Source organism: Saccostrea cucullata, unplaced genomic scaffold (genome assembly GCF_032062105.1).
Source record: "Saccostrea cucullata isolate Sc308-1 unplaced genomic scaffold, CSIRO_AGI_Scuc_v1 ctg6361, whole genome shotgun sequence".
Classification (NCBI taxonomy): domain Eukaryota; kingdom Metazoa; phylum Mollusca; class Bivalvia; order Ostreida; family Ostreidae; genus Saccostrea; species Saccostrea cuccullata.
The window spans coordinates 1-20,708 of NW_026929208.1; the positions used below are offsets into that span (position 1 = coordinate 1).

Genomic DNA, 20,708 nt, shown 5'->3' on the forward strand with positions numbered 1-20,708 from the left:
ATAATTAAATATTTCAATTATTTTTGAATATGAATGCTTCCTACCCCACAATTGCCAGTATCAAGAATTAAAGTTGGTTTAATAATTCAAGGAATATGAGCATGTTAACCTCCAATATGGTGGTCAAAGGGAAATAACTCATTAAAAAATTAATAATAATTACTTAATAAACAACTACTTTAACAGAATAGAACACGAAGGTTTGTTGAAATGTGATGAAATTTCACCTACCCGCCATCACCGTCCGAATAATGCAAATCTATGACGTCACCGTTCATGGAGAAGGAGGCTGTGTTTTGTGTTCCCAGAGACTTGTATTGTTCTATTGGTCCACTAACGGTAACAAGACATAACTGAAAGTATATAACGGTGCCTTTTTAATCTTCACCTTACACTCACTTGACTATTTCTTTTTTATATATATTTTGTTAAATGTTATATTTCTCAAATAAGTTTTCAAAAAAAAATTAATTTACATGCTGCACTGACTTTTTAAAATAGCACGCACCTCATTTATACGCTGTACATGTATGTTAAACACATATTTGACTTACCATATCACATGCATCAATGTTATTGTTCATCAGTATCGTAAGATAAATATACTGGCAAAACGTATCATTCCACAATTTTTTAATATTTCAATTTAAGCAAAAGACAAACACAAGAAAAGGTATATTTTACCATTCTTACAAGTGTTTCTCAAATTATACACTTCAACACGTAACCAGTAACATACTATATTATATAAATATTGCATGCCGTTGAGTGTAACATTGAAAATTTTTCCCCAAGAAAATCATTGTCAGTAATGGTTTTCTCGGGGTGAAAATTTGCGATGTTACACTCCATGACATGCAATATTTATCATATAATACTGATTTTTTTTTTATACAAATACTACTACATTGTATATATTACAGTAAACCTTGTGCGCATAAACCCTGTGCACTCAACATCTTTTGGAATGTCACCCTACGCTGGAGTGCGTAACTTCATTAATCATCATGTGCATGTAATAGTGTTTTTAACAAACAACAATTATTAGAATAATAATTGTATTTATGTATTTAATGCGATAATTTGTTTGGAGGTTTCCGGAAACATTTACGTTGGTAAATTGTGAAAATTCTCAGATCCACGCCTTGCCTGAGGGATTAATTGTAATAGAATGTGTAAGGTCACGTGGTTAGCTCAGCGAGTCATTCACACTCGCGCGCTCACCAATGCTAACATGAAGCACGTCTATTTTGAAGAAATGACAATTTTTTGTGATCGTTATAGTCAGCCAAGAGAAGTGCTTTCTTATTCCATCATTTGTTGATTATTGTCACAATTTGCAAGATTTGTGCTGTTTGAGATTATTTTTTGGTTTACTTAACCGAGGGTGTTGCCCACAATTTGTGATAGACGTGCGTGTTATTCACATGTGCAGATTTTGCAATGCCCATGTGGAGTCATGTGGAGTATATTTTTCTGATGATTGGACTTGATTAACTTTGTGTTGTGTTTTGAACTGGCATTCGTTCGTTAATTAAAGGACAGAGATTCCCATATACCCACATACCCAGATAGCATGACTATGTTGGGCCAACATTTGTAAAAGGTTGTATGGTTGGCGTTGGGGTAACAACGTAGGGCCAACTTTGGACCAATGTTACCAAATCAACCTTCTTGACCATGACAGAATTCCTATATTGGCCCAACGTTGGTCCAACGTAAGCAACTTCCACTCACTTTAGTTCCCAAGGAAGGAAGGATCCTGGTGTTTGTCCAACGTTGGACCAATGTTTATACTACACCCTTAAAGAAAGGTGTATTTACAAGCTGGTAGTAGTATGTTGGCCCAAAGTTGGCCCGATGTTTGTAATACACCCTTAAAGAATGTGTCTTATCAAGTTAGTAGTAATATGTTGGCCCAACGTTGGCCCATTGTTTGTAATACACCCTTTAAGAAAGTGCCTTATCAAGTTCAAGTAGTATGTTGGCCCAACGTTGGCCCGATGTTTCTAATACACCCTTAAAGAAAATGTCTTATCAAGTTGATAGTATTATGTTGGTCCAACGTTGGCCCATTGTTTCTAATACACCCTTAAAGAACGTGTCCTATCAAGTTGGTAGTAGTATGTTGGCTCAACATTGGCACAATATTTGTAATACACACAAGTGTTATTTTGTTTAGGTGTTTAAAAGATGGGATATTTATATAGGGACAACGTAGGCCCAGTTATTATACTGCCAATTAATTGATGGTGTCAATTTTATAATTATAGCTGCTGAGCTTTACGTTGGGACAACGTTGGCACATTCTGAAATAATTAAGAGGACTTTCTATGTCCATGCTTATCATTGGATGACTGTTCTTGTTTAGATATGATATTTTCAACATTTTAACTTTGCACTTAAGTGATCACAGCACCAAAGAGTGTTTTATTCTATTTTTTGAATTGTGTTTATGCTTATATTTATTTGTAATAAACCAGATAGCAGAACATCGTTGGCCCAATCTTACATCATGGCTGTATTATCTATGTTGGGTTACCTTTATTGGGCCAACAATGGCCCAACATGGAATATCGATAGCTGGTTATGTATAATGGTGCGCTAATGTTGGGCTAACTGTTCGCATTATATCATAAAATTATTATCATTAGAGAAAATATTTGTTTGGGGATTGGCATCGGCCCAACGTTGGCCCAATAAACCATGAATCTGACTGAGCATCATGGGTAGACAACAACCGTAATATCCGCGCCATTTTTAATCTGACACGAGCGAGCGTAATGAGACTGATACCTTGAATATCTGCATCCACTTTGTAAGTATTTATAATATGTTTGCCTCGGCACAGCTGAATTAACGTTTAGTTTTTAAACGATATCATGTACAAATCTGCGCAAAGCAGACACAGGGAAGTGCAGAGGCCAGGTGCTGTTGGGTCAACACTGTTCCCCAGATGGCATGCTAACATAGGGCCAATGTTGGGCCAATGCAATCGGTTACATCGGGCCAATGTTGGCAAATGACATTGACCCAATTTAAGTTTGCTCATCGGCCCAATGTTGGCCCGATATGTTGGGCCAACGTTGGCCCAGTGTAGAGTGTTATTTCTACAGATATTGGCCCAACGTTGCGCCAACATTGGCCCAATGAATGCGACATTGTTTGACCAACGTCAATAGGAACATTGGGCCGATGTTGGCAAATAACGCTGGCCCAGTGTCATTTTGCTCCTTGGTCCAATGTTGGCCCGATATTTTGGACCAACATTGGGCCAATGTGTATAAACATTTAATTGTCACAAATCTGTATATTAACAAATCTGATCGTCTCTACAATCAAAAATAAATCTACAACCAATCCTACTTGAAAGTACAAGCTAGCTAAAATGAATTTACAAGGCTTGTTAAAATTCTTATAATTTATCAAAACAAAATAAATTATCAGTGATTAAATGTTTTGTTTTTATACAAGAAAAATAAAGTATAAAATAACAAATGTGTTTTGATACAGTTAAAACAATAAATAATTTGCCCCTTATTTAGATTGAAATGTGTGAATAGTAAAATACATTTCCGAAGTCTACCACTTAATTCACTTATATACACTTAACGTCGAGCACATGATCAAACATTTTGAAAATGTTGAACTTGTTGAAGTTAAAACTAAATTTATTCAGTACTAAACATAAATTGGGTTCTTTCAATTAAAATTTGTTCAGTGTAACGACTTTTCTATACATGTATTTTATATGGGGCAACATTGAATCAAAATCGTTGTGATGATGATGATGATGATGATGATGATGATGATGACCAAGCGTAGAAATGTTATGCATAAATGCCTTCATCATGCAAGCTAATCACTTAATCACACCATGAAACAAAGAAGACTGTTATTCCTTAATTGACAGCTTAAACATATAGTGATATACTTGTAAATTTAATCGTATGTTAACTCTTTACTGAGAAAAGTAACAAATGTATTAAGTACCAAATACTACAATTTTAGTGCTACTGGAGATTCTAAAAAGACATTCAGAACACAATCAAAGAATAGCTAAGGTATGCCAAGGACAGGGATGGGGGAGGAAGAAACAGACAGAGAAGAAAAGAAGGGGGAGGAGGAGACTCGGGAGAGAGAAGACTGAAGAGAGGGATCAGATGGAAAGTGGCAGTGCCTAGCTTTTTTCTGTTATATACTGTGACAAACCTGTAGTTCTACCCTTTTCTGTGTCTGTTTGTCGGTTACAAACACGACGCAGATGCCAGAAACATTTTTTGTGTAAGTAAACAAAATGACGGGATTCATTTTAGTATTATTTTAAGAACAGGGGGGCTTTGTTTATTTGTTGGACCTGCTTATTGATACCTGCAATTTACTGAACTTGTGCATAAATTTACATCAGAGAGGGAGTATACAGTCATGTAACCTTACATGTATCGCTTGAAGTGAGCATCAACTTTTATTTCTTTATTAATGTTTTCTTCATGCACTGAGCAATAAAATACTAGTATGTTATAATTTAATTTTATATTTTGATTTCTTTTTCCTCAGTTTTTTAATTAATGCTATGAGATATATATTGAGAATATGTATTAAACTATTAATCTAGCATATATAGATAGTATTACAGGGCTTTTAAAATTAAACTGTACTACAAAACTAGTATAACCTTAATATATGTATTTGTTTGTCAATTTTGAGGACAAATGGCCAACCAGTGAAGAGCAAATGAGTTGTCATGATGGAGAGCCAATAAGATACAAACCAACGTTGGCCCAAAAATGATGTTTGCCTAATATTGAAAGAATAAGTGGCCCAACAATGGCTCAATAATATCCGTTCGTTGGTCCAGCAATAAGCCAACAAGTTGGTCTGATTAAGGGCCGATGAGCAAATTACCATTGGCCCAACATTAATTGCTTACAATGGCCCAAATGTACAAAAATGACGTTTGCCCAACATTGAAAAAATACATTGGCCCGACAGTGGCCCAATATTAGCTGTTACATTGGCCCAACAATAAGCCAACAAGTTGGTTTGATTAAGGGCCGATGAGCAAATTACCGTTGGCCCAACATTAACTGCTTACAATGGCCCAATTGTACAAAAATGACGTTTGCCCAATATTGAAATAATACATTGGCCCAACAGTGGCCCAATATTAACTGTTACATTGGCCCAACAATAAGCCAACAAGTTGGTTTGATTAAGGGCCGATGAGCAAATTACCGATGGCCCAATGTTGAATACAAACGGTGGCCCAACATAAGGAGCATTGTTGGCCCAACAAAGGTCCAATAACATCCTGCTATCTGGGTAATGCGCGTGATTTCTGATTTTTGTTGTTTGTTAAACTAAACGACTAAAACTGAACACATTTATATCAATGGAGACACGGATTTGTTTGGCGAGAAGTTGTGATAATATTCATCATAGGCAGTATCTGCAGGATGGCGTTGATGGAAAACAAATACGCAGTTGGAGATCATGACGGTCTTTGTCAGGGTTTCACTTTTGGAGCCACAGAGGTTTCAGGATGAACCTGAGCTATCAAGTCGAGTTGGTGTACATCTGTGCTGCACCCCCTTGCACGACCAGCCAATGCGGACGTGGTTTCGATGTATAGGAATGCAGATAATTCAGTCGTCTTAATAATAAGGCCAGTATCGTATTCTTAATCATTTTATTGCACAACGTGTTGCGTATGCTTTGAGAAGTTTATGAATAGGAAAGATTATATAGATAAAGCTTGTCAGCAAATTCTGTTGATTAAAAGCAAGGATTGAATTTCAAAGTCAAGCCATTTAATATTTTGAATTATTAAAAATTACACAGCAAGTTTTTGTTAGCTCGTGTTTCTGTGGAAATTATAGAATTTGTACATTTGTTCGGTTCTTCTAATGACAGTGGTTTCGGTCTTATGTAGAAATTATTCATTTAGACACGGTTATACGGATTTAGATTTACCATATGAATCAGTTTCCCAAATTTATAATCTTGATAAAATGGAGCTACGGTACAGAGTTTTTTGTTTAGTTCACAAGTTTGTTTATTATTGATCGAAATAATTTCGGCCTAATGTACTTATCGTGTGGCTTGTAGGGGTATAAATTTATATATGAACCTACCCATGTTGTTTGACAATAGTACAGAGTAGGCCGCATATATGTACTTATTGTGTGGGAGTTTTGGGTACAAAGTTTATCTGTGCCTACCCACGGTGTTTAGCAATAGTACAGAGTAGGCCGCATATATGTACTTATTGTGTGGGAGTTTTTGGGTACAAAGTTTATCTGTGCCTACCCACGGTGTTTAGCAATAGTACAGAGTAGGCCGCATATATGTACTTATTGTGTGGGAGTTTTGGGTACAAGTTTATCTGTGCCTACCCACGTTGTTTGACAATAGTACAGAGTAGGCCGCATATATGTACTTATTGTGTGGGAGTTTTTGGTACAAAGTTTATCTGTGCCTACCCACGGTGTTTAACAATAGAACAGAGTAGGCCGCATACATGTACTTATTGTGTGGGAGTTTTTGGTACAAAGTTTAAATGTGCCTACCCACGGTGTTTAGCAATAGTACAGAGTAGGCCGCATATATGTTCTTATTGTTTGGGAGTTTAGGGTTCATTATTTATTTGTACCTATCCACATGTATAAGATAAGTACAAGGCTAAGGGTTTCTTTGTACCAGTAACAGTTTATGTCGTGTTAGATTTTTTGATTTGGAGATTTTTTTAAGTTAACACGACTTAAACTGTGGTCGAAGAAATGAAACTTACCAAGATCAATGGCTTAAATTCGTTGTGCATTGGCATACCTATGTTAAAGGAGTTTGTTCCTAGTATACTTGTAGATTTTACATATATACCAATAAGAGGTAGTTATGTATTTGATTGCACATTATGACATTTGCGTCTAATGTAGCAGGATTTCATTTAGTTTAGAGTTACCCGTACGCTTGATCTTCATGTTTTGTGCGGAGTTTATATGTATGCATATGGGTCGAAGTTATCCATATTTTCACTGTTTTGTTTTAAAGTATATATGCCCTATTACATCTAAACATAATGGCAACTTCATTTCATGTTCATTGCAGTCAATTTCAAGTAAGAGTATCACAATAGTTCTTAGTTGTTACAAAGAACGTGTTAAAAATAGTGGTATCTCCTATGCATGTGACATTTTTATCTTTTGTTATGGAGTTAATAGATTTATTCTTTAATATTTCGTTTGATGAAATTGGTAGAATCCCGGAACATGTAGATTTTCGTCAAAGCGAATCCTCTCAGCAGAGAATTAATCGATTATTATCAGTATGATTGTAATACAATATATATTGCTATCAAGGTTAGTCTACAGGAAAAAGTTTACTCTTTCTGTTCAAGGTTGTTACATTTAGTTTTTCTATGAGCATGATAATGTACATGATGTATCACTTTGTTTTCAACTCAGTTGTTGGTTTTTGGCGTCCTTTCTTTAAATGACACCTTAGACTTAAAAAGTATTTATATAATTTTCATGTTTAAGTTGCAGATGCCTTTTGATGAATTTGCCAGAGTGCATATTTGCTACATCCTAGCAGCCCGAGTGTAGAGGAAGCGTAGCTATAACTGTTAATAGCCCAGAGAGCCTAGCAGAATTGTGCCGGATGCCATGCATCTAATGTTATTGATACAGGTTTGAACTGTTTAACAAATATTGACTTAGCGAGCTGTTTTATCTAACAAATTGCATAAGATCCGCGCCACCGGTGGATAATGTCCTAAACCAGCCCGTCCACTAGTGTCATTCCAGATACAATTTGACTTTACCAACAACTTTCATGCGATCAGCCGGTATAAGATTCATATGTTTGCTAGCTAAACTGCTGCAGTGCTGCTACAGGTGTGCCCCAAATCAGCCGTGTAACCAGGATATCCACTACCGTTGGTTCACAAAGCATCCATACCAGCTAGATCATTCAATTTGGTTTCAAATAAAACATTTACAGGCGAGTCAGCAAGTAAATAATATAGGAAGACCCCCCCCCCTCCATAAAATTTCAAATAAGTTCCCTATATAGCTGGTAAATATAGGTTTGATTTATTTTTATAAATTAGTACAGACCCCATGCACGGTCAGTACATTAAATGAAAGGATTTTCAATTTACGTCCCTTTTCGGAAATTAAGCATTGTCAGGCTATAATAATAATAATAATAATAATAATAATAATAATAATAAATTATTTTAAAAAGTTTCTAATAGACAGCATAATGTAGGACATTGTTTGGAGTTACTAGCTCATGTTGTACATTGTACGTTTCTGCGGTCTTTATCTTTAAATATTAATTTGCTTTAATTAACCCCATGTAAAATTTTCTCCAACATATTTTTATATAAAAATTCTATTAATTTTCGGTCTTGTTTGACATCTGTAGTTGAAAGATAATCGTTTTCTTTTGATATTTAGGAAAGGCATTTTTGCACATGGTGGCAGTATTTCATTCTTGACATCTCTTTCCTGTCTGACGATAGCAATGTTATTAACTCAATCTTGTTATCAAATTTATGGTTACATCCTAGGATTGCGTTCTTTGAATTTGCTATGCTTCGCTCTACCTAATTTCAGTGTGGTAAATTAATGTCTTACAGATTCCCTATGTTCATGACATTTTCTATCCTTAATTTTAATTGGCCGGTCAGTATGAAAGTAGGCAGAGTTGTCAAAGAACAGATTTGTGAGTTTGTAAGGAAGGCAATCTAGGAACATTCTTGTGTTATTCAGTTTTGTAGTCTATCTACGAAATTTGTTCCAAATTATATTTGTGAAATTTAGATTTTTGGACTTACAATAAATTCTAAACTTTAGAACCGACTTTTCAATTGACACAATATTACATGATGAACTTAGTATAATCTAGGAATTTTACATTCACTTCAAAACGCTTAGGAACATAATAATTTAACCTTCACTGTGTACAACTTCTTTATACTTTCTGGAATAGAAGTATGGTAGATTCCTCCATGAAAAGGGCATACTTCATGGAATTAATGGATACACTCTTTTGGGTCAGACAGTTCCAAGAGAAAGGGCTGTTATGCAAATATTTTGGGGTTGTTTATATTTGTTGAATTTCTGATACAAATCTTTAAAATATTACAATTTGGAAGATACTCTTAATGGTTTACAAAAAAAAAAATAAATAAATAAATAAATGAATAAATAAATAAAATAAACACTCACTTATATAAAGTTAAATAATTCAAGGTTGTAGTAAGTAGAATGATATCTGACCTAGTGTCCTACACATGAGCACTCTCAACATGATTCTTCTTCAATCATGTATTTTTCATAATTCTCTCAATATCAATTTATCATACATGTTTTGTGGAACTTAAGTATGTACAGTAATTTAATTGTACCTTGATCTCAAAAGGAGAGAACTAATACAGGCCCTTGGCCTGCTGTTCAATCCATATTCATATTGTACACTTTGTATATTATGAATAAAATACTTCTTATACTAAAAGCATTCTCACTCATCACTAGGTTGAATTTGTCAAAATTTAAGTTTGTTGACATAATAGATCTCAACCATTAATCCTGATAATAATTGAAACTACTAAATTAACAAAGTGCTACACACCATTTAGATAATTCATTAAGATATGTTTCACATTGTCATTGTCAGGGACAGATCTGGAAATATGCATGCTCTCGATAGATAGCCCCCGGCCGCTAGCATAATATAATAATTTTTCAAAGCAGGGAAATCTGTAAGTCTGGATCTTTTGCAAATGTGTATATGGTAAGCTACTCATGAGACACAGACAAACAGTTCAGAAATCTCTATTAGGATTTTGAAGGACAACAGTTCAAATGCATTGCATATATATATTTGCTTAAAATCACTTAAACTTAATAAGTTCACATAATCTGTAATGCACAAGAATGAAGATCAAATATTGGTCAATGGTAATTATTGTTTTGTTCTTCTTAAAAAAAATAAATAAATAAATAAAAAATAATAATAATATATATAATAAAAATCTAGCATTTAATAGCTGTTTTTGTTCTACTCCCATTAGTCCGATTCTAGAATGTAGTTTAATTGCGAGTCAGTGTTTAACTGCAGTTCTGTTCTATTCATGATAAATAGTTAGATACTAGGATGTATTTAAATACAGGTCAGTGATTTAACTGCTGTTTTGTTCTACTCGTGAAAATTAGTTAGATATTAGGATGTAATTTAAATGCAGGTCAGTGATTTAACTGCTGTTTTGTTATACTCGCGATAAATATTTTGATACTCACTAAAGATGTAATGTAAATACAGGTCAGTTATTTAACTGCTGTTTTTCTACTCTTACAATTAAAAATACCTTAAGGAACATGTTCATTCCCACATTGACAGGTCAGTGAATAACTGCTGTTGGATATCTAAATACTCCTCATCTGACTTCGTTACTTGCTGGCTCAATAAACAAAACTTTTCGATTTGTCATTTAATTACTCTGAAATTAGTTTTCTTCCATACTTACATGTATTACTCAATATCGTTATTTATTAACATTGCTCGGATATTATGTTAATACAGGTATTTCCTTCATTATATGACATGTAACTACATTTTCGTGATAACTGGTAACGGAATAATTAATGAAAGGTAGATTTTTATTTTTCATTTCATTACTTTAAGTTGAAATGTGTGGAGAGGCCAGTGATTAACTGCCTTCATATAGATTTGATGTGTGCAAGCTCACCTTGGATGGCACGGATGTGATTTACATGTCACATCTTACATGGATGTGACCTGCATATCACATCTTATGGCCTATTTTGTTTTGATGTGCCATCTATTTGCTAACTTTTTAATATGATGTTTTGATTGTCTTGTCTTACAGATACTTTTTTCTAGTCATTTTTGGGGGATCAGACATTATCATATTTTACGTAACTGATAAGCAAAGCTTGTGAATCTGATCCCCCTTCTTGTTTGTTAAATTGTTCACATTTATATCGTCATTTTAATAAATGACATTATTCATCAACATGAAAGTGTTTTATTTGACTTTTACAAAATTAGCAAAAACAAGCTGCGGTGATCTTGGCTATAAGCATTAGAAGACATAAAACAACAATTATTAGAATAATAATTGTATTTATGTAAATGCGATAAAGGTTTCCGGAAACATTTACGTTGGTAAATCTATCCACGCCTTGCCTGAGGGATTAATTGTAATAGAATTGTAAGGTCACGTTTATCAGCGAGTCATTCACACTCGCGCGCTCACCAATGCTAACATGAAGCACGTCTATTTTGAAGACCCACCTCCACCCCAGCATTCCTATCCCTTAAGGTAGGACTAAACACCCGTGGATTCTATTTTTACCAGTTTCTTAAAAATGTAATGGAGGAAAAAAGAATAATATTACATGACAACAACAATTATTGAAAGAAAAATAATAAGTTTTGGCATATTTGACTTATATTTTGTGAAAAAATCAGAGAATCCTATATATTTGTCACTTGGGAGCTTACCTTTTGGAATGTGTTTACGCTATCTAAGTGCAATAAACAAGCATGTAATAGTCTGTTATAAAATGCAGTACAACTTTTGTTTCATAAATAGTAGAGAAGTGATATTTGGACACATATATAAGGAGTCTATATTCTTTATGTACTACAAAGGTCAAGGTCATTTCAAGAGGTCAAAGTTCAAATTTTGTGACGTCATCTACTGAATCTTTTAGCTTTTTGTCATTGAATTTTTTTTAATAGCCAAAATATCTGAAACCGCCGGTTCAATTTTCTTTATATCTACACATTTTATTCTAGTACCCATTTGAATCAATTTGTTAATTTTTTGTAAAAATTGAATTATACATTTTCTCTTAAGAGGACTTAAACTATCGGATATTTGCATGTGAATTTTCAGTTTTTGACACAATGTATGTTCTATTTTACTTAACATTTTACCGAAATTTTCCAGTATCAATGTGACATACAGATTTAAAGTAACAAAAAGGTTATATTCATTCAAAGTATTACACAAATTTGCAATAGATCAATAGAAAATTCTAAAATAAGGCTCATTCTCAAGTCGAATGTTTGATTTCACAACTTTCTTACAGGGGTCTGACAAACCATATTTCAGACTATGTGGGCAAAAAATGTGCGGTTGAATTTCTTTCATATTATATATAAAGAGAGATTTTGTATCCAAGAACAAAATATCAAAGTTTCAGAAATATTGAATTTGAGGAAAAAATTGACCTATCTATTTGGTCCTACCTTAATATGATCATTAATGTCTTGTAAAATTTATATTATATTATAGTTTTTACTCAATTGTTTTACTGCTTCTATGTATTTGGTTTTGATTACGATCTTTTTGCAAGCTTTTTCTTCTGAAGTTTTGATTGTGTCTTTGATGTACCATCTTTTTGCCAACTTTTTCTTGTGATGTTTGCCTATTTTGTTTTGATGTGCCATCTATTTGCTAACTTTTTAATATGATGTTTTGATTGTCTTGTCTTACAGATACTTTTTTCTAGTCATTTTTGGGGGATCAGACATTATCATATTTTACGTAACTGATAAGCAAAGCTTGTGAATCTGATCCCCCTTCTTGTTTGTTAAATTGTTCACATTTATATCGTCATTTTAATAAATGACATTATTCATCAACATGAAAGTGTTTTATTTGACTTTTACAAAATTAGCAAAAACAAGCTGCGGTGATCTTGCCTATAAGCATTAGAAGACATAAAATATATCTCGACAAGTCAGATTCAACCAATTTACATGAAAGAATAATATTAGATTTTACGTAATCAAAGCAAACGTCAACTCACCGCAACTTCACTACATGATCCCGTGCCCTCAGTAAAAGCACTGCAGGGATTGAAGGAGTACAACTCGTTACTGGAACCGGGACTTGACACGTCCTGAAAACTTAAAATATTTGAGAGATATAATTGGGAAACGGTGCCAGCATTTGAAGGCATGGCCACAATCTTCACCATTCTATATCAACGGGTACATGTATCTGAAAACATATCTATGAAAGTTGGGGCTGGAGTGCAAAAACTAAGAATTTTCTTCCTTTTGCAGGTCTGAAAGTCACTATAAATTTAATGATTTAAACAGAAAAGGATGGTTGCAATCAATAGTGAGTCTAACTTTGTATGTAGATGATACATGTATGTACAATGTATGTAATTCTTTGAATTTATATTTTATTGAAAGTAGAAATATTAATTTAATGTCTACATTCAAAAACAGTCCAAGCAACATACAATTTACATGTATTGCTCATACCGAAGAATAGCAATTTCTCGAAGTTACTAAGTAATACAAAATAGATTTATAGACGATTTCAACAATTTCATGTTTTTAAACGTCAAGGATTTATTTTAAGTTATGACCGTGAATTTTGGTCAGGATACAAACATACAGTATATGTAGAAGACCTACTCCAGTAAATCCGTATATACTTAGTCTAGTACATATAAACATTATAAACTAAAGATATTGTGATTGCAATGAGCTCATTAAATGATACCTGCGCCTCCCATATGATTAAGGTAGTCCGATCCTCAGGTTTATAAAATTAGCAGTTAAGTAATCAAAAATACTCATAAAAATGTCTCTGAATCCACAAAGTTATATAAATTTAATTTAATTTATCCACAGTATTTCATTAAAGTTAAAGATTAAAGTTAATTAATCATATTATATAGGAAAATTGTCAAATTTCAAATATTTTTGCAGAAAAAGCGAATTGGAATATCAGCAATGCATTATCTAATTGAAAATTGATCAACAAATATATTTTAGGTTAAAAGCGATAGGTATCCAGGCATTCAGAGAAATTGTCATGATTTTTATACTTATTTGGTACTTTTTGTCTTCTATTTCCGTCATGTATTCTATAATACATAGTGTAAAAGGCTTTTGTTATTATTGCAAGACACCACTTCTTATTTCATATCATGCTAATAATCATTGGTATCAAAGACTGGATTCAAGAAAATCTTATTTCTCTAAAACTGTATTAATTCTTTTTCCTTTTATAGGGTACAAATGTCAACTTTTATAAGACCTTTTCTAAGACTCCCAAAAACCTTGAATCTTATAAAGATGAATAAAATGAAAATTGTTGCATGAAAAAAATTCATTTTCAAGCTTTATTTTGATGCATTTCAAATTAAATACTGAGTATTAATTTTTTAAGTTATCCTTCCTGGCTGAGGATCGGATATCCTTAAACTATATTTTGTTATATGTTATGCCATTTTTTTGCCTTGGGAGACCCGAAAAAAAATCAGATCAAAAATTAAAATAGGCGGTGCACAATGGCACTATATGTAACAAAGATTCTGTCAAACTTAAATTTCATTCAGTGGTATAAAGAGGAGTTGTGGATAAACGATAAGTACATGTGCCCCCTAAGCGTAACAGACGGACGGACAGACGGCTTTCAGATCTAGACAGACGGACGGACACCTGATCACTATATACCCTCCCACTTTTCAAGCGGGGGTATAATAAATATGTACCTACTAGGGCGTCTGATCATTTCTGGAGACAGAAGATAGATCCACCACAAATCCGTCGTCCATCTTGCAAGAACACGGACTCACTTTTTTACAAGATTTTCCTATAACACCATTTAGAATTAATTCAATTGAAATAAAAAGACTGAAGATAGTCCTTCTCCAATAGTCCGCCATGATTAAAGTGATAGCATTAACGTGTTCACGGTCTGATAAAACTGAGATGCTTGTTTTATCCGTAATCAGGGTAAACTAATAAGTACTGATAAAGTGAAGTTGAGTGTACACGTGTACATGCATTTACTTTAAAAGAGCGATACTTAAAAAGACTGTAGTTTCTTTGTATTTCATGCATTTAAATGCGTTTTATTTAAATTTCCATTAGCCGCAGATCTGTAGCGTTATGGTTTTGTATATTTGTCATTGACCATAACGTTACAGATCCCGTAATGCAAAAAAGGTGCAATTTACGGCTCAATATTTTTTGCGCACTTTTGGGGAGAATTTCTCCATTTTATAGTCGTCTCTACAAGTGATAAACTCACGTGATTGAAATTATTTGTTAGATAGCTTAAATTCACTTCAAGCGAGTTTATTACCTGTAGAGACAACTACAAATGGTTGGGAGGTGGATAAAATATACATATTGGCTACATAATGTGTCTAGAATTAAGTGTGAAAGGTATTTGATTGATCAATGCTAAAAAGTGGAGAAATTCTCCCCAAAAGTGCGCAAAAAATATTGCGCCGTAAATTGCACCTTTTTGCATTACGGGATCTGTAGCGTTATGGTCAGACTAACATATAAAACCATAACTCTAAAGATCTGCAGCTAAATTTCCATTTATTAAAATTTATCTCATAAGAAATATTGTAAATTTCTGTACGATTGGTATATTTTCTCTCTCTCTCTCTCTCTCATGATATCTTCAAAATTTACCTCGTTCCAAACAAATAAAGATATATTAAATGAAAATGGTTCACTGCATGAAAAGTCGGGTTTAATTTTACCTTAAATGTGATTTAAATGCTGCGATTATTTAATGTTTAAATGCATATTATAACATATTGTGGGATCGTAAATGTTAGAAAATAATTAGCATTTAATACGAGTTTAATGAAAAATTAAAAGAACAAATTTAATAAAGTTTGGAAAATTGTAAACTTACTAATACGTACGGATTTTAGTCTGCCGTAAACAATTATTATACCTCTAATATACAAAACGTATAATTATTATTAAACATGGCCATAGAATTAAAATTTACGGTCACATTAAATTTGTTCGTTTAATAAAATTTAACGTAGATCTTTACCTCATTATTTTTTGTTAAATTCACACTTTACTTTATAATACTTCCAAAAATAAAGTTATATACGGAGAATTGTAAACTTACTAATACGTGCAAATTTTATTCTTTCATAAACTAATATTAAATCTCTTGTATATGTGATGAAAATGTACGGATTAAACCTTCCCATATAATTAAGATTTAAGGTTGTATTTGATGAAATTTAACATTATTATATTATTGCATAATATTTTTATTTTACATTTATTCCATCAATAATTTGTATGGTTTACAATTGTGGGTTTTTTGGCAAGTATTTTACAATCTTACACAAATCCATTTCTCATTCAATTTTATTAGATGTTATCTCAATAGTGTACAAACAATGAGTTCTAACAAAGTACAAAATATTTCAAATCTAAGCCTAAAAGTCAGAATTAAAAAATTTACAATCATGATTGTAGCTCAATTATAATGGAGTAAATTTCTACATACTAGTAGTAAGTAATATACTGAAGTAATTATAAATAATATAAGAATAGTATTGTATGTAAAATTCAAATCCGCAATAAATTAAAACACAACAGGTAAAAAATGTAGTCATTCTGGACTCCAAAAGACTGCAAAATCTGACTGAAACTGTCCCTATTAAAACTTCTGCATGGGTTGTAAATGGCTTTTCAATTTCCCACAATAAATTATATCATACTATGCATAAAAAGAGTAAAAGTTGCCAATAAAAGTTGTCCATTCTTTTTACATGTACATTTTAATAAGACACACTAAGCCACTAACAGAGAAGCCTCACTCGCCCACAAGCAACAGCAAAAGGATCGGTCAGAGACACCACCTTTCTCTTGCTTGGGTATCAAGATCTGCAACTTACTGCCAGCAAAGCTCTTTTAGACCACCCTTATATTGTTTCCCAAGTATTTCAACAATAGATTCCATGCACTTATTATCCAAGTTCAACTTGAAAAATGCTTAATGTTGACTGTGAAAAATACAAGACCCAAAAAAATCCTTTATATCATTTGGTTATGTCAATTCAAAATAAGGAAAAAGTATCACAATTACACAAAACAATAGCAGCTTAAATTTGTTTACAATACATGTAGCTCATTTCTGTTCCAACTGCTAGGTTTATTGCTTGATGATTGTAATATAACATATCCTCATTAAATCAACGTTACATTGGAATGCAAAACATTTCAATAGTGATATTTTCAACTTTGCTTTAAAATATCAAAAATGAGCTCTGAAACATGCACATATACAAGTCATGTATAAACATATGTAAAAGTATATTTAACAATTTTTAAGCCATAATTACAATTCCATTACTCATAATTCATAAATTCTCTTACCTCAAATGGAAGGAAACAAAGTAATATTTTACTCTTGCAATTCTCATTTATTTACCCTTGCAATATCAATTGTAATATTTATTAAAATCACAATTCAACCCTTTTTTACTCATAAATGTCTCTACCTCATTTGCCTATTCTATTTTTTACATCTATGACTCACTAAGCCACTGACAGAGAAGCCTCACTCGCCCACAAGCAACAGCAAAAGGATCGGTCAGAGACGCCACCTTTCTCTTACTTGGGTATCAAGATCTGCAACTTACTGCCAGCAAAGCTCTTTCAGACTACCCTTGATCATGATTGTCTTATTTTTTCCACAAAAATGTCCATGCACTTATTATTTAAGTTAGACTTGTACATATATGTGATATATAAATCAAGATTAAAATGTATGTGATTGCAGACCAATAAATGTTTAAACAATAAAATACATAACAGTTTTAATCTGAAATCAAGCATAAGAAAAAACTTTCACTGTCAAAAATACAACACTAGGTATATTTTTCTTATCTAAAATTTAATTTGTGCAAAACAGTAGCAACTCAGATATTTCATCTCTAATAGCCCATCTCTGTTCAATTAATACATCCATAGGTTTGACTCTTTTAGATTCTTTATTTGTCCTAGTTCTTCTTATGCTCTGCCTTTTAGAGTGCTTTGATTTGAGAATGGCACTTTTGGTGTCCTGTTCTTTGAAGACATTCTCACATTCATCAGAACGCAACTTCAGCTCTCTAATTTCATAGATAGTATTATCTTTAGAATCATTTTTTGTACTATGAAAATGTAATCAATATTTAAAACTGCTTTTTCTTGCTTCTTCTTCTCTTCATGCCAAGAAGTTTTCAGCTCTGGAGAAGCACCCCTAGCTCCTAATTTCTACAATAAACATAAAAATAAATACCCATTTGCCTATATATACATATTATATGTGTGCTTCTGGATTTATGCAATTGCATATATTAAATAGTAAAAACAAAATCTGAGTTGATTTTAAAATTATCATTTGACCTAGAGGAAACACAGCTCAATTTTGCTTAATTAAAAATTTACAGAAGACTACAAAAGATATGCCATTTTTTCAAATCTGGGTAATAAAGACAGATAATTATCTATAATTTCAGGCCAGCGAGCTACAGATTTCGAAGCGTGTAAATTTGGGTCTAATGATTTTTTTTCACCATCTTTTTGTTTGGAGCATTTTACCTGCTTGACCTTGAACATGTTGAGGTGCCCTTTTCTCTGCTCCTCCACACTAATTCTTTCATTTAGCAGCAAGATACTATGGATATGGTAAAAAGCTGTCATAAACAAAATATGAAAAATTAATAACAGGTGTGGCTCTCCATAGAAAGAATATACAAAAAGGAGAAAAAATATACAAACAGGGTATACTTATGACTAACATGACTACAGCAAGAAGATAACATTTTACACAATGAAAAAAATTCTCTGTGTCATCTAGTTAAGTGAATTGCATAAAAAACATATAATTATATGTAAAGATCAAATTTATAGACGACAAAATATGATATGAAACATACATAATGGTACATTAGTCCGAGCACATGGAATTTGAAGATTTACAAAGTTTAGGAAAATGCAAAGAATAGCATTTACAGCATTTATCATATTAAGACACACATATATATAGTTTCACAGCAGCAAGCTGCAGAATTTGTGGAAGTACATGTAAATTGGGGACTGGTGACTTTTTGCCATCTTTTTTTTTTTAGCAATTTACCAATGTATTTACCTGCTTGACCTTGAATATGTTGAGGTGCGCAGCCCTTTTCTTCGTGTTCCTCCACGATATTTTATTTAATGTAGCAGAAAGATACTATGGATAAAAAAAAATATGAAAAAATAAAAGCAGGTATGGCATCTCGTAGAAAAAATATATAAACAGATGTATTTTTGATATAGAGCAAGTAGATAACATTCATACAATAATAAAATCCTCAAACTTTGTGATCTAGTACATATTATGATATGTATTATATTAAATTTAGAGACGACAAAACATGATATGAAATGGGTGTACATACTCGGAACACATGGAATTTAAGAGTAAACTTAAATGCAAAGGTTAGCATCTACAGCATTTAACATGCAAGTTATTGGGATAATGAACAAGTGATTTAACATAAAGTAAAATATATTAACAACTTATGCTGTAGATAGCAAGTTTTTTAAGTGGACAACAAATGCAAACTTCCAGTAAATGGTGGCAATCTCATACACAATAAGTTGTACAACAAATGATTAGTTTGTACCTCATACTGGGTAGCCAAATATCTGGTCAAGTCACTTTTAGGAAGAGAGCCTCAGCAAGTTCAATGTTGATCATTCCCATAGCTAAGTACTTCAAACTTTTCTGGCACAATTTCTGAAAGAAAAGATGTATCTTGCAGGGATTTTTATTCAAACTAGGAATAATTCTCATGAATGTAAAAATTTGAAAAGTTTATAGATGACCGACGAATACCAGACACAGAACAGAAAACTCGCTCGGGTCTTAAAATGGCTCAGGTGAGCTAAAATAAATCAATTCATGTGATTTTATTGATCTTATCAGAAAATGTAAGAAATCTTACCGTTGTGTTAATCTTCGTACTGCTTTTGTCATTTCTTGTGAGCATTTGGATTCCTGTAAATAATGCATAATTGTGCATCATAGACATGATAGAATGTGATAGCTATTTTTAATAATTCATGCTTACGTACGTATTTAACGTAAAAAAATTATGCATAGCTCAAAATCCATTGCTATTGTATTTTTAAGATAAGGAAAATAAGAATATAAACCTCGTATTGTCTACTTGGTATATAGCATTTCAAGTTGTTGCAATATTTTTTATACTCTTATGCATAAAGATACAAGTTAATAAAACATTGTTTGTTTATTTGTGATAATAGAAAATTTGAGCGGTATGGTTCTCACCATTTTCACAAGCTGTCTACATAGCCGGCGTTATGGGGAATCGTCTCAGGCACAGTCCACACTGCAACTATTTAAATAATCAAAATAAGTGCTCAATATATTCTTGAGTAGGCATTAAGAAATAAATAAATAATTTATTACATTGTACAACACTCTCTGTAAATGCTGAACAGAGGAACACTTTAGTGACAAAAATTCTGAAACCAATCCCAAAATCCATCTTTAAGTAAGATGGTTAGGCCTAAGTGTTAAATAATTATTACAAAATGTAAAAAGCGCTTGCCCAAACGTTTTTACTGCCAGGCATTTTATGTGTACAGCCCAGACTAAGGAACAGTAACATTATCAGTAGCAGAGGCAATTATTCATTCAAGGACACATGATAAAATTTTGTACATTGTTCCTACCGCTAAACAGGGTCGTAAATGTCTTCATCTTCTATTAAAACATAAATTCCATCCAAAGTTTATCATGCTTCTCCTTTTCGAGTAACTCTCTTTCGCCCCTTCCTCCCGTACAACATCATGATCAAAATTCAACATGGCTG

General features: G+C 32.7%; 1 protein-coding gene and 1 long non-coding RNA gene across 2 annotated transcripts; both read right to left on the reverse strand.

Annotated features, from left to right (window-relative positions):
- Window positions 1–231: 231 nt before the first annotated feature.
- On the reverse strand, window positions 232–14,750 carry LOC134280074 (uncharacterized; the record flags this gene model as incomplete). The annotated part of the gene is made up of 3 exons (XM_062762514.1): window positions 14,563–14,750; window positions 12,852–12,951; window positions 232–353 (listed from the first exon to the last, which is right to left on the reverse strand). Coding segments are annotated over exons 1-3 (392 nt in total), but the record flags the coding sequence as incomplete, so codon positions are not given.
- A 2,521-nt stretch (window positions 14,751–17,271) lies between these two features.
- LOC134280075 (uncharacterized) lies at window positions 17,272–19,531 on the reverse strand. Its single transcript, XR_009994833.1, has 4 exons — window positions 19,494–19,531; window positions 18,974–19,057; window positions 18,424–18,518; window positions 17,272–18,096 (listed from the first exon to the last, which is right to left on the reverse strand). It is a non-coding gene; the product is annotated as an uncharacterized LOC134280075 (long non-coding RNA).
- Between the last annotated feature and the right edge of the window lie 1,177 nt (window positions 19,532–20,708).